The sequence below is a fragment of the Alligator sinensis genome, unplaced genomic scaffold (assembly GCF_000455745.1).
Source record: "Alligator sinensis unplaced genomic scaffold, ASM45574v1 scaffold228_1, whole genome shotgun sequence".
NCBI classification, from domain to species: Eukaryota; Metazoa; Chordata; order Crocodylia; family Alligatoridae; genus Alligator; species Alligator sinensis.
Genome location: NW_005842044.1, coordinates 1,906,215 through 1,920,791, shown reverse-complemented (window position 1 = coordinate 1,920,791; position 14,577 = coordinate 1,906,215). Strand labels below are relative to the sequence as shown.

Here is a 14,577-nt window from a genome sequence, read left to right as displayed (position 1 = left end):
GGCCTCCTTTCCAGCTCTGCTAGCAGGGGGGTGGTGGTAGTGTAAACCCGATGCTTGGAGGTAATCCAACATCCCCTTTCCCCTGTGCCCTATCTGGTGACTCTTCTGGTGCTGCTTTGGACGTCTGTGCTAGTGTCCTTGCTATGTCCCATTCACCTCCAGTGCAAGGATTGGGGTAACACCACAGCTGTGGTTTCCCTTGTGCTCCCTGACTCGGGCTTTCCCAAGCAGCAGCAATGTCCCAGTGAGACCTTGAAGCCTACAGCTAGTTTGCTGGGAGACCTGTGTATCCAAACTGGGAGGGGGGGGGACACAGCCTGTAGGACCCAGTTGCCATGCTGATGTGGGGTAGCGCTACATGTTGTGCTGAAATGCTTCAGTGACTCATTACTGGGGATTTTAATGAGGGGTAACAACACCTACAGTGACTATTGTTTGTGGTTTGGCCAAGCTGAATGTCAGGGTAATAGTACTTAGCCTTTATATAGCATTTTGAGCTTTAAATTACTAATTGGCCTTCTCCATCTGTTTGAGAGGCAGGTCATTTTATCCCTGTGATACTGGGCTCGCCGGGCTAGCCTTACACCTATTGTTGAGTGGTATCGGAGCAGCTCGTGTGCGTGGGGAAGCTGGTGCCCGGCAAGCCGGGGTGGGAACTGCAGTGGCCACAGCCTCTGCGAGGACACTTCTAGTGTGCGATCGGTGGCAAGTCTGCTCTCAATAGCTTGCCACATAGGCAAGATCAAGACTCAAGTGAATCCAGCCCTGGAAAACCCCTGCAAAGCCAGGATCTCATTCCTAGACCACGCAGGTTGCTTGTTGATGTGGAGGAGTCATGGTGCTATGAGCCCGCGGCCCATGGGGATTTAATGAGGGGAGTTAACGGCCTCCAAGTTGCTCTGCTAACCAGCTCCTGGTGTGCATGGTCAGGACAACATAGCTCACTCCAGTTGCTGAGCAGAGCCCGTGCTATTAAAGCTTCGTCCGGTGCTTGTAGATGCCACAGGCAGCTCTTCACCGGGAACGGGGCAGTGCACGGTGCTGGGATCCCTGCGGTTAGAAGAAGAGGAGCACAGGGGTAGGAGAGGACCCTCCCCAACCAGCCCCACATGGGAGTATTTGGAAAGTCCATCCCTGCTGTAGCCCACCCCTCCACCCACCTTTCCCCAGCCACCTGAATGTATTGCTTGCATTTTGGTACTGCCCAAAGACCGGATGGGGTGGCACTGGTGGGCCACAAAAGCAGGGCCACTTCTTGGTATAGGACCCAGAGCAAGTTGTGTCCCTGCACTGTGCCTCAGTTTCCCCTCCTGGCCTGTTTATTTTGACTGTAGCTCCCTGGGGCAGGGGCTGCCAGGAAGGGTTTGGAACGGCATCCAGCCCGAAGGGCCCCTGATCCTTGCTTCTGGGGTCTGCCCTAACAAAAGGGATAGCTCACAAGTTGCCGGCAAGGCATTCTCTGACCCTGACCTTTGCTGCAACGGGGATGAACTGACCCCTGCCCTTGAAATTGCTTTGCAGCCGGTGCCCCACAAAGCCGTCAGCTGCAGCCTGCCGTGCGAACGGCTGCCTTAATCACGGTGCACGGATTTACTCCACGAATCCGGCAAAGGCAGGGCTCGGGAGCGCTCTGTGGGAAGCCCGCTGCACACCCGATATTGCCAGGCCCCGAGAAGAGCAAGCGAGGGCAAAGGGTCAGCTGCTTTGCAGCGGGAGGGAGCCGTGCGTCCGAGGGAAGCAGCTGTAGCTCCTCTTGGGCCGCGAGCGTGGAGGAAAAGTGCCGAGCAGAGGAGCGCGCAGTGCTGAGGTCTGCTCCAAGTGCGCCGAGTCCTTGGCAGCTTGCATTTTCGGTTCAAAAATAGCCTTGGAAGGAGGGAGCGGGGCGGGGGGAGGAGGTAACTCCGCGGAGATGCAGCTTGTTCAGAACCCGATTTAGATACAGCCTATCTGGCACTTTTGGAAGAGCTGAGTAGCTCGGCGTCCTCCGAACTCAGAGTCCCCCTTGCAGAAGTGGGCATGGCAACACTGGTGTCGCGGGCACACCTCGATTTTTGAGGTCTGAGTCAGGACGGCATCCAAGCATGTACCCATCTGTTTTCCTTGTCCTTGTTTCCATGCTTGGAGAAGCCTGGCCTGGGTAACTGTGCTCTGCCAGTGCCCAGTTTCTGTGGGGTCTGGTCCTGAGTCGCCTCCGTGGGTGCTGGGGAACCCCCGAGGTAGCGGCATTCCCCCTGCAGCCTTGCCCGTATAGCAGTTTTAAGGCCCTGATGCTGCAAGGTGCTGTCCAAAGGCGGCTGGCTCTCTGCAGAGGTGCAAGGTGCGAATGGCAGCTCGTGGCTTGCATGGGCTGAGGAAATGCGGCAGTGTCCCGGGGTGCGCGGGTAGGAGCAGGAGCCGTGGGGGCGAGCAGGCTGCCCTGCGGCAAGAGTCTGGGTGACACGGGGCTGGCAGGAGGGGAGTTGCCGAGCCTTGAACTTCACGCTGCATTTCCTTCTCCTCCTCTCCGCAGGAGCCGAGTCTCGAGGTTGCTTGAAGGATGCCCAGCACAGAGACCGCGGGGGCTATGACATGGTGGTGACATCGGGCAGCGAGGCAGGTAAGGCTCGTGGCCCTCATTCAGCCTTTCACGGTGGCTCTCCGGCTTTTGGGGACCAGGTCCCCCTTCTAGGTGCCCTTGGGGTGCCGGGTTGCAGATCACAGAAAGCAGCTGTCAGTGCGCTCTCTGATGACCCGAGAGGGAGCAGTTTTGCTGCAAGTTGTCTTTTCCCCGCTTCCTCTTGCTCCTGCCGGGGTTTGCTGCAGCAGGAGCAACTCTGTCCTTCGCCGGGCACTGTGCTCATGGTGAATGCTCGGTGTGAATATGGAAGGACGATAGCATCAGGGGTTGCAGGGGTGCCATCGCTGCAAGACACAGCCATGCAGAAACTTATGCCTAGTGACACCCCCTTCCCCATCAGACATGCCCCTTGTGCAGGGAGGACAGTGACACATCTCTCCCAGGCCCCTTACCTGCACCCTGGCAGGAGTTCAAGCAATGCCACCCTAGCCCGTTCTCTGGGATTTCACCTCTCCATCATCGCCAGCTTGTTTTGCAATCCCAGTCTGAGTTGGTGGCGCTGTGGCCGGGCCCTGAACTTTTCTCTTTCCCAATCTGAGTTAAACATGCCTGCAATGTGCACACGGATGTGGGTAAATGCCGCGTGACAAGTGTGTCGATATCCCATCGATCCCTCCACGCCGGGGCTCCGGGGCGCTCATCCCCGAGCGCTGAATGCAAATGTGGTAGCATGTAGTGTCAGGGACTATTGAGATGAAGTACCAGGGAGTTAATAGGGGTCAGCTCTGAATGCAGAGACTGCTGCATATGAACCAGCCGTTCAGAGACTCTCTCAGCTCCGCTCAGCGAGCCCAGGAAGGAACCGACGTCCTGTCCTTATGGTAGCAGAAACCTGCTCAGACCCTTGCTGGGCACCTCTGGTCTGTGCCGTCCTGTCTCCAAGCCTGTATAACTCTCCCGGGGGGTGCATTCAGGGCATGCGAGAGAGTCCGCATCGCCTGGATGCTTCTCTGGAAGCCGGGCAGCCGGTGGCTATTAAAGCCAGCTGTTGAAGTCCAATTGTGATGACCCCCACCCCTGTGCTCCCTGCTGCGAGAGGAGGAAAGGGTGGGGGGCTTCTTCCCTTGCCCAGTTTCCCTGAGCCGGCCGTGAAGGAAAGGGCACAGCAGCGGGCACTTGGCACGCAGGCAAAGCGTGCAGTCAAGTCAGGGTCCATGCCAGCGGTGCACAGGCGCTTTGCTGGCATGGTGCAGGGCACCAGGTCAGGCTTCCAAATGCAGAGCCAGGCATGGAGGGAAAGGCCTCATTTGGAGAGCTCTTGCTGCACCAGACCATTTCCACAGCAGCAGAAGCATGGGGAGTTGCGGTGCCCGGTCTGCCCATGTCCCTGGCTGCAGCCTTAGCCTTGCAAAATGGGCTCCGTTGCAAGGCCAGCACCAGATCCTGGATGCCAGCTCGATCCTCGGCTTTCTGCGCTGTGCCGGGGAGGGAGCAGGGGCAAAAGCTCCCCTGTCCACTGCTGCCAGCTGGCCCTTGCTCTGAGCAGCTGTTGTTAGCAGGGCAAAGGCAGGTTGCTGATTTGGGGTCAGGACGGTGGGGGCTGAGCTGGGTTGGGCTGGCCAAGCCGTGGGGCGAACAGCTTGCCGCCTCTTGGCTGCTTCTCTCTCCCCTTTTAAGCACTCAGTTGTGTGTCCCCTCCCTCCTTCCCTTGATTCTTCCCCGCGCTGTACGTGCACCATGAAAATGGCTCCAAATGGCTTAAATCACCATCATTAAGTCGGCATGTCGGCCCCCCTCCCACCCCTGCGTACAATGGCTGGCGCTAACCATTTGTTCCGCAGACTGAACAGCAGTCTTTATTGCACTGAAAGCATATTTGCTGCTTGATGGAAGGAAAAAAATAGCCTGCGCCTTGAAAGGGAAAAATCAATGGGACCCATTTCTCCTTGGATGCCCGGGCGTCGTGCTGGGACGTTCGACAGCGTGACATCACGGCGGGTCAGGTGTGTGCAGCACGGGGCCGTGTGCCAAAGGCGGGGGGCTCTCTGAGTCAGCCGGGCCCTGCCGAAATGCCGCGTGTTCATCAGGTTGCAGGGGGGGGAAGGACGGGGGTGGCGAGAGCTACCAGCTGCTCTGCTCTTTCCTCGTCGGCTGGTGGTGCTGTGACCATGTTGCATGGGGCTGAGGGCTCTGCGGCGGCCGTAGCTGTGGTTTGAGGTCTGGTCCAGAGCTCAGTGGAGGTCTTTTCATTGACTACAGGATTATGCGCAGGGTGCAGAGCTGCTGGAAGCACCCATAAGTGCAGGGGCTGCTGACAGAGGAAGGGGGCTCAGTGGTTAGGGCATCGGCTTAAGACCTAAAAGGCCAGCAGGGGTCAAGTCCTTTCTTTCCTGCCTCCTGGGATGCTGTGAGGATGATGGGTAGTGTGGGCCAAGGGTGGTGGAGCACAAGCAGTGTCTTCTCATCACTCCTCAGAGGTGCACCCTGTGCTTTGGGAGCTGCTTAATTGGTGCACCTGAGGCCAAGCCATCCTGGCCTGCAGTGTGGAGCTGGTACCATCACTGCCTGCAGTAACGAGTGGTTAGCCCCCCCGAGTCAGTCCCTGGAGCCAGGGCTCACATGAAGGTGGCAGGGGCAGCGGCAAGGACTGTCCCCAGTTATATTTGCAGTGATCCCTGCAGACCCACAGGTCACCATGATAGTGGGCCCCTTCTCCAAGTCACCTTGAAGTGCAAACTGGTGCTGGCTGGTGAGATGAAAAGGGTGCAAAGAGCAAAACCCTGTGGGATGGGAAGGCCTCCTAATTACACCAACCAGAAGCCCTGCGAATTAGCAATGCCTCTTCCACCTGGAGGGAAGCCCCGCAGCAGGGGAGCAAGCTGGTAGGACTTCTCGGCAGAGAAGGCAGGTGAAGGTGGGCTCCAAAAAGGGACGAGTGCCAATTTGAGGAGTTTTCCCTGGCAGCAGGCTCCAGGGGACTCCTGGTGAATTAGGGAAAATGCGCTCTCCAAGCTTGGAGTTTGGAGGGGCAGACAGCCTGCGGGTCCCCTGCCCACCCCAGCTGGCAGAAGAAGAGAGATGCCCGGGTGCTGCCTAGCAAAGCACTGGCCCCACAGCAGTCCCTTGAGAAGGGACCAGAGAGGGATGGGAGGGCGGGCGGGCACCGACAGCAAGCATGTATTAAGGCTGCTCCTGCTCCACTCCACTCTCTGTGCTTTTCCCCCGGTGCCAAAGTTAATGAACCAAGTGCTGCAAAACAGTAGGTGAAGTGAAACGTGGGAGAAATACTTTGATACCTTGGACCTATTTGGTGTATACCCTATTGGTATTCTGCAAGCTGCGGGAGCAGACCCATTGGGAAGACTTGCCGATGGAAACCCAGGGACTGCCTGACAGCAGCTGGAAGTGGGACTAAGTCATCTATATGTCACTGGTAAAGGGGTCAGACCTGCCTTTGGCATCCCTAGTTTGAGTCTGTCTGTGGTGACTGTATAAATGTCTTGGCTAACTGAGGGTTTGGGTGCCTCTTCAGAGGTTGCACCCAGTTGTATGGGCCATGCCTTACAGATGGGCAGATATTGTTGGGTTCCAGGAGGTTGGGCACAAATTCACCTTCCTAAATTTCAGCCATCAGGCGCTGCACGCTCCTACAAAGTGCTCTCTGCCTTGCCTGCACAGGGCACACTTGCAGTGTGGCTTTGGGGCCTGTTGCTCGTTTGTAATAAGGCAAGGCAATGCCGGCAGACGGCCCATGCCATAGGCTGCAGCAGGGGATGTTCAACTAGCCAACAAAACATTTGGTTTCCTTCTAATTCGGAGACTGACTGAGCTACTTGGAGTCATCTCAGTGCATTTGCATGGTCTCCAAACTTCTGCAGGACCTGTCTGAGAGCTCCTTGTCTTCATGGAAAATTGAAGGTTCAGTAAAGAAATGAAGAATAAACACGTCCAGTTGTTGTGATCGTGGCCAGCTAATTGCACCGCTCGTGTTACCGTCGAATCGGTGCATATTCTGTATCGCTGAGATCCTGCAGCGTGTTTTCTTCGGGGTCTTCTTCACTCAAAACCATCTTCTGTAAGGTGCTCTGAACGGTCTAGAAATGAAGAGAGGGAAATCTGTTATGCTTCAGTGCAATGCATGGGTTGCTGCTTCTGCGCCCCTACGGGGACCCTCCTTTCAGACAGCACCCTTGTCTGTGTTGCCCTAAATCGGAAGTAACTTCTAATTTCATGGAGGTTACTCCTGATTCTCACCAGAGCAAGGCCAGACTCTGGCCTTTAGTATGAGGACCACTGGTATGAGGCTGAATCCTGAACTTTAATCAACACCTCTGGCTTAGAGTGAACTGCCCTTTGCATCTGAACTTTGTTGCTGGGGCCTTGACACTGCACTCGCTTGCAGGTCTCTGCCTCTGAAATGAGCTGTGCCTGTTTCCTGCACAGACTTCTAGATAAAGCGCGTGGTCCCAAAAGCAAACCATGCATCTGCAGTCGTGTCTCTGGTCCTTAGCCAATGTTATTCTATCTGTTGTGACAGCTCTGCTTGTCATCGGGCCCCGTATCAAATAGGTCGGTGCGAACCTGAGGTTCAGGCATGATTTAGGGGAATCTGTGCCACGATGTAGGGTGGCTCCAGCTGCATTTGGCCTGCCCTCCCACCTCCAATTAGCTTCTGGAGTCGGGACCGTCGCTCCTCTTCCCGGGAACTGTTTCTTTCTCGAGTGGCTTTAATTTGCTTTCTCAGGCTCCGCGCGGAAGGTGGGAGCCGGGCTTTAATCTGAAGGCAAAATATTATGACGGCAATCGTTTCTAATTGTGTCTCTCACCTGACTGCCTGTGGACCACGGCAGGGTGGGGGAGGGATTCAGAGCACTGCCTGGCCTCGCGTTGTAATTGCCAGAAGCGATGTGGATCTTAGCTCTAAAATCCTAGCGAGGCAAAAAAGGAAAAGAAAGATCAATGCCAGCAGCGACCCGTGAGGAGAGAGCTCTGCGTTGCACGCTGGCTGGGGCAGAACAATTCCTAAGAGCAATCACAGGACGCGCAAGGCACTGAATGTAACGAGACAAGGGAATTATAGAAGAATAGTTCCTGTGGCTGCCCAAGCTGCTGTCGGCACAAAAGAGCACACAAGGTTTAAGCTCAAGGCAATAGCAAAATTGCTGGGAGAGGATTTGGGCTGGGGAATTCATTCGGCTGCTGTACAAATCATTTGGAGAGGGGGAGCGGGCTTATTCTCAACGAGGCGCAGTGTGCTCGCCTCTGTTCCTAGCTGGGCAGAGGTCAAGACAGACCAGAGCCCTGCGTCCTTCGCAACAGCTTGTGCCGCGGGGTTTGCTAGCAGCAAGCAATCCTGATGGGCAGGAGAGAGCACCTGCAAGAGGGGGAAGCTGTCGCTGGAGCTGGGGGTGGAGGCACTGATATCGCTGTGCACACAGGGATTTCATACTGGGTATCAGTGCTGGCTGGGAAGGGAGATGGAGCCTGCAGCTTTGTATGGTGATGGATTTGATGGACTTTCTTATCTAACTGATCGAATCTGGGGTCCTGGGCAACTACAGCCCAGGCAGGACTTCAGATGTTAATATTACCCCTTAAAATACAACGTGTGGCTGACATGAATGTCGCTGTCACACTTCGGGGGGGTGTTCCCCACCCCACCATGAGCCTTGATCTAAGAGCTGAGTGCAGCACCTAGGAGTTGGGACACTTGGTTTCACTTCCCAAGACTTGCAGTGACCTTATGCATGCCATGCCTCCGCTCGGTGCCTCGGTTTCCCTGTGTGTAAAACACTGAGTGAAAACACCTGCTTCTAGGGACGTTTAATGGTTGAGTTACTGCTTGTAAACTGGTTTGAGGCCTGCTGATGGACATTGCTATGCAAGTGCTGGGTGTCTGTACAAAGGCTATGTTTTTGCCCCAAGTACCTCCAGGTCCTTCTCCAAGTCATAGTCCTCCAGGGTCTGGAAGGCACTGGAAAAGACCTCAAGAGCCTTGGCGTGGAAAACCATCTCAATGGTAACAAAGTCCGAGAAAATCTTCTGCAAGAAAGAGAAGCATGAATGAGCATGTTCCTACTCCTAAGTGCCCTAACTTCTGGGAAGGCCTGGGTGAGGAGGAGAGACTTGAACTGAGAGCACAAGTACCAAAGCAGGGAGGCACAAGGGAAACAAATTCATTTAGCTTAATGATGTTGCCTTCTGGCCAGGGAGGGAACGGCCCTGACGGGGTCTGAAGGGGCTTCCTTTGACTCTATGGGGCGCTTGTAAACGCCACGGCGTTTCATCCTTATTAACGCTGGCTAGAAGGAACTGCCATCCAGAGGGTGGGAAGGGGACAGGTTCTTGTCCTCTGAGACCTCCCTATGAAGTCAAAACTGTGCCCCAAACCCTATCCTCCAGACCAACTGTATAGGGATGAGATGGGAGGATTTCTAGACTCTTAATGCCAAAATGGGTGCTGTAATCCTGGAGGCTGTCTCCTGGGGATTTCTGCAGGAAATCTGTTTCCGTCTAAGCTGGAAAGAAATGTCCCGTTTCGATAGAAACACTTGAAGTAAGGAGGAAGGCACAGCGTTCCTGAAGCACGGGCACGAGACACATTTATGGCGTAGTAAATCGCCTTTACTGCGCAATAAAAGCGGGGCAGATGCACAGCGCACAGGCCTATTATGCAGTAAATCACTCGCATCCAGGGGAAAGTGGCCTCTTGGAAACAGGTAGTAGCTATACTACCTAGGACGTGTGCATCTGCTCCCCTAGCCAAACCCACTCTGGGGTAGCCCTTTGCTCCCTGCCGTCCAGTGGCCTGGCTCTATAATGGCATCGACTGCAGGCAGAAGGCAGGGGAGATTTGCACCCGATAGACTACCCAGAGTGGTTAAAGAGCATAAGCATTCATGAGCTGACGGTAACCAGTTTAGGAGAGCCCGTCATGTGTCTTCTCCTTATTTCAGAGTAACGCAACTGTGGGGTAAAGCACTCTGCATTAATTGGGTCACGTGTCTGAGCCCTATGTAAGCCATCCCCATGGCTGAAATGATCCTTGCTGAACAATAAAGGGTGCTGTTTCTAGCTGGATTTTGTCTAACACCAGGGCTTTTTATGCCTTTGTCGGCTGGAAGCGAGTCCTTACCCTATTAGAAATTCGCTTACCTGCCGCGACCAGGTCACCTCTTAACCTTCTCTTCGTTAAGCTAAATGTGTCGGGCTGCCTTACCGTCTGGCTGCCAGGCAGGGTTTCCCCACCTCCGCTCCTTGCTGTAGCTCTCTCCGGAGCCGTGCATGGTGCCTTTTACCTGGATGTCTCTCAGCTTCTGCTTCTGGAACTCATCGATGGTTTCCTCCAGCTGCTGGGTGGTGCGGCTGGCATCGACCGAGGCTTTGTGCACGCTGGACTCGGCCTAAAATAGAAGCAAATGCAGCATCACCGAGTGGGAAAGGTTTCTGATGCTTGTTCCTGCTGCTTGCTGCTGTCACAGGTGTGGGGTAGACCTGTGGTCCGACCCAGCGGCAGGTCTTAGGGGCTAGCTGCATGCACCTTCGAGGGTGAGAGCAGCTCGGGGCTTATCAAACTGCAAACCTGGGATGCATGTGTTGCACTCGGCGCCCAGCAAGGAGATTCAGGCATGGTTATTGTGCCAGCTCTCATCAGTCAAAAGCTATCAGAACGGCTGCACTTGCAATGGTATATATGCCAGCAGAATATTATGCTCCTGTATGATCTAGAAGTTGTCACGCTAAAAAGCTCGACACAGTACTTAACGGTGTGCTGAGACTCATAACAGGCTGCACAACCTACACGCGCACAGATGTATTTCCTGTGCTCTCAGGCATTGAACCAAGTGATATAAGAAGACAGACCCTAACATCATCACTGGCAATAGAGGCAGGAGATGATGAAAATCACCTGCTCTGCCAAGTGTTAAATGAAGACCTGAACAGATGGAGGCTTAAGAGGCTCAAATGTCATAAACCATTTGTACGTGGATCCCACAAGTGCTTGGGAGAGATTGGGGATGCTGAACCAAACCGATGGGCAGCAACGGAGTGTGCCGACCGCTTGGAAAGGTCAGACCTATTCCTCCAGCTTTTTATACCAACACCAAACAAGTGACCTTGACAGAGAAGTGTGGGTCAAGCTGAACAGACTGAGATCTGCTTCAAAACAACATTGCATAAGATGAACATCTTGGGCAGCCCCTTGCGCGAGCGCGATGCCCGACGAACAGCAGAGCACCTAATCGAAAGCAGCAATCTTTACAAATCCCCAGCCTGGGATTTGTAGATGGAATCGACACATGGAGCGATTAATACCAGACAGTGGCTCATAGATTTGATCTCTGACGCCGTACGAAAGGGAGGGAGTCCCAGCCATATGCCTCCCTGGCCCAGGGCACAAGCAGTGACAGAGGGATTCCCATGTCCGGAGAGATCCTTGTTATAAAACAGAGCTGGCCTTAAAGTTGCAAACAGCTTCCTTCTTCCACCTCATTGCAGCATTTAATGCGTTTTAGGGACCCATCCTGCATCCTCTGGTCTGAGACTGGGATCTGCCTGGGTGTAGGCCTGGCTCCGAGGTTAGGAAACCCCTTGAGGTTACCATGGCAAAGCCAAAGCACTGATGAAGTAAATGAGCGGTGGTTTTGGAAACCCACCCCGATGGGTTTGAGCGTGATTGTCTCTATCCGGGCTGAGCACCATGCCCACACGTGGGTCCTTTCACAGAAATGCCCGGCTCCGTGTATTGCTTTGCCACCAGCTGACGACACGCATGTGGCCTGGCTGCACTCGGGGACTTCGTGGGGGGCAGACCAAAGGACCAGTGTGCCTCGTTAGGGCTGTGGTTTCATAAATGCCCTGCCCTGCTGATGCTCGGAGACAACCGCTCACAGGGAATTAGGCCAGATACATCTTGAGGGATCGCCGTCAAAGCTGGAGGAGTGACAGCAGGGAGGCACCGAGCACTTTTCCTTAAGAAACCGTTCTGCCTGCCTGGTGCTGCGTGCTCTGTACCCCTCCTCCCCTTTCCTGGTACTTTTGATTAGTCTGGGATTTTGTGTGCCAATAGGATCTTAGTTTCCTAAGAGCTCATCTGCTCCTCTTTCTTATTCCCGCCCTCTTGAAAGCCCCCATAATGCTCTGGATGTGACTTTGCAATCATTTCCATCCTCAGGTGGAGGACAAATGGGAGATGCAGGGCCTGAATTTTAAAAAGCAGCCGCCGGTTTTGCAAGGGCATGTACAGCAGACATGCAAACAAGTGTTTGTGCATGCAAATAGGTGCCAGGGTCCCTGGCAGCCTCCAGCTTGGTCAGGCACGGGCACGTTTCTAAGCTGCGTGTGGCAAAGGTGCCGAATTCCAGCCTGAAAATCCTGCCGGAGACATGATGTCGTGCACGTCCCCTTAATTAAATTAAAGTGACAGGGCAGCAAAGCGGAGGGGGTTTGCTATGCACCTGGCAGCCAGAAGCAGCCCTCTTATTTCTGAGAGGGGCCTGCGTGCTGCTGGTCTGTGCCTCAGTTTCCCCAGCTGTACACAGGGGCTGGCAATATCACCCTTCCCTTGCAAAGCACTTTGAGGGGAAGCTCTGCAGAAGAGCTCCTCGTTCAGATGGAGATGGATGCAGTGGGCGAGGGCAGGCCGCCGCGCGTGCATGCAGCTGTTTCATTGTGGCTGCAGGCGAAATGCATCACCCATGGCCGGAGGCACTTCCAGGGAGCTCTGCTATTATTCTTTCCTGTATGAAGTGGGTGATTTTTTTGCCAGGAAAAGAGGAGAAAAGGAGTGAATTCATCAGGGCTAAATATTCTTGCCGGGAGATGTATGCAGCTCTGGCCAGGGCTGTCACAGGTACCAGGCAGGTGGCGTCGGTTCTGGACCGCTGGAGCATGAGCACGTTCATGAGCACCGCGGCGGAGAGACTACATGAAGCCTGACTCCGAGCTGGGGATCGGGTACGGGCAGAGCAGGAGGGGCACTCACGTGGCCCTGGCTTCCCTCTGGAGGGTACACAGATTTTGCTAATCGGTGAGATGATTTCTCCTGAGATAAGTGGGTGCTTAGTCACTCTGGCTTCCTCCCTTGCATACAATGCAGCGGGGGATGCATCCGCCTGTCCCCGGGGGGACCCGTCCAGCTGTGCGGGCATTCGGTGTTCACCAGACCTCCACCCCAGAGCCCTGAGGCCTGACCCTGAGCTGCCCGTGCGAGTAGGAGCGGCTGCATGGAGGCCCATGCCATCGGGCGATGTGCCCGGATGCTCCGTCAGAGCCCCTCCAGATGCAGTCGGTAGCATGGTGTACCAGACACCTCCGAGACATGAGGAGGGGAGAGGTGGTTGGACAATGTGCGTTTTCTGTTGAGGATTTTGACACTTCTTTAAAAAAAAAACAAACAAAAAAAAAACAAAACAACCCCCCCCCCCAAAAAAAAACAAACAAAAAAAAACAAACCCTGAAGATTTCTCCCTTTTTTGGACGGGGAGCAAAAAGTATCAATTCCCCCGTCCTCCCCCTGCCAAGCAGGTCTTTTCCCCAAAGAAAACGTTCAGCCCCAAACCCCATTTTCTGCAACCCCACCTCCCCTGCCTTCAGGTGGATGGAGGATTTTCAGCCAGTGAGATGCAGTCTCTGCCGCAACTAGGTTACAGCCAAAATAAAGCGGAGGACGGGAGCCGTGGCCTGATTGCAACGCCTGACGTTAGCAGAAGGATTCATGAAGACGACGCTGAATTATAAATACTGCAGCGATGGCTTTCGCACTGCTTCCCTCAGCCCTGCCCCGAGTCTAGCGTGTCTCTGGCACTCACCTGCGCTTTCTCCTGATAATCTTTTGCCATCTGCCAGGTGAAATCGTACCTCAGGCGCCCAGTTAATATTTTATGCAGAGGAGCGTGTGCTTACCTGGGACTGAAGCAACAGTCAAGGAACAGTCTGACAAGCGTGGGTTATAGACCTCCTTTGCTTTGGGCTGGGCATCTGCGTAAGCAGCTGGGCCCAGAAATGGCACGATTCCTCCTCCTAAACCTGCCCGTTTTGACTCGCTTTTCTAAGCTACTTTCATCCTGGGGTAACCGTGCAAGCAATTTTGCTTCTTGATAGGCTGACCCTTGCCTGTGACTTCTTGGAGTGCCTTTTAAAGGCTGTGTTAACAGCACAATGCCAAAAAAAGTAACAAAAGCAAGTTCTTTTTCACATGGCCTGTTGTTAACGTGGGGAACTCATTGCCGCAAGGTGTTGGGGAAACTGATGGTTTAATTAGATTCAAAAGGAGACTGGATGCATTCTTGGAGGAAGGGTGCATCAGTAGCTATTGAGCACAGGTGTTAGGGGCACGGCCTCTGAACTTCCTAGACCTTAAATGCTGGAAGTGGGAGAGAAAAAGTGGGGGGAAAAATCCTGGTCAGACCCAGTTCACTGTCTCTCTCAGTCTCTGCTCTGTGACACGTGAGATTGGGCAGGATGGATCTATGGTCTGACCCAGTACATGGCAATTTTTATATCCAATGAGGAAGTTCTTGGGAGAAAGATATTTCCTTAGCTACCTAGGCATCCATCTGTACAAGCCACCAGTCTGTTGCTGTTTGAGTGCAGCTATCTGAGACCCCCTTCCCAGAAATTCATACCCCTTAGTTGGTTTTTTTTTGTTTTGTTTTTGGTTTTTTTACTTCTGAAAACTTCACCAAAATGCTTTTGAAAATCCCAAACTTCGACCAAGCTCTACCGAGTGGGGGGAAGCCAGAGAGTGTCCATGGGACACCACAGGATTTCCATGCTCTCGGTTTTTCTTACTACGTTTTCATTCCTGTGTTGAAAATGCCGACAAGCTACACGTGTGTGCAAATCAGGAGCCACTGGGTCCTGGCCTGTTAGAAACAGAGCTGATGGGTGGCAGCTTGTGGGGTGACCCATGGCTTTGTAGAGACAGCGTAGTGCTGCTGTGACTATGAGGGAGACTCCAGCCTCCCCTGTGAAAATCCTTTATTTTGCTTCCAGAAGCAACTGAGCGACCTTGTTCG

The 14,577-nt window shown here is 54.1% G+C and overlaps 1 protein-coding gene and 1 long non-coding RNA gene across 2 annotated transcripts in view; one reads left to right on the top strand and one right to left on the bottom strand.

Moving 5' to 3' along the window:
* The first annotated feature begins 989 nt into the window (after positions 1–989).
* Positions 990–14,577, top strand: part of LOC112550164 — a 23,731-nt gene continuing 10,143 nt past the window's right edge. Inside the window, exons 1-2 of the long non-coding RNA XR_003093836.1 lie at positions 990–1,078; positions 2,510–2,596. This is a non-coding gene — a long non-coding RNA (uncharacterized LOC112550164). The remainder of the gene's footprint in view (positions 1,079–2,509; positions 2,597–14,577) is intronic.
* The window catches only part of FAM92B (family with sequence similarity 92 member B), a 20,862-nt gene continuing 12,831 nt past the window's right edge, over positions 6,547–14,577 (bottom strand). The window contains exons 5-9 of the mRNA XM_025203089.1: positions 13,463–13,468; positions 9,856–9,960; positions 8,486–8,599; positions 7,384–7,485; positions 6,547–6,651 (exon numbers count right to left, since the gene is read on the bottom strand). Of these exons, the coding sequence (XP_025058874.1) occupies positions 6,547–6,651; positions 7,384–7,485; positions 8,486–8,599; positions 9,856–9,960; positions 13,463–13,468 (432 nt within the window). The remainder of the gene's footprint in view (positions 6,652–7,383; positions 7,486–8,485; positions 8,600–9,855; positions 9,961–13,462; positions 13,469–14,577) is intronic.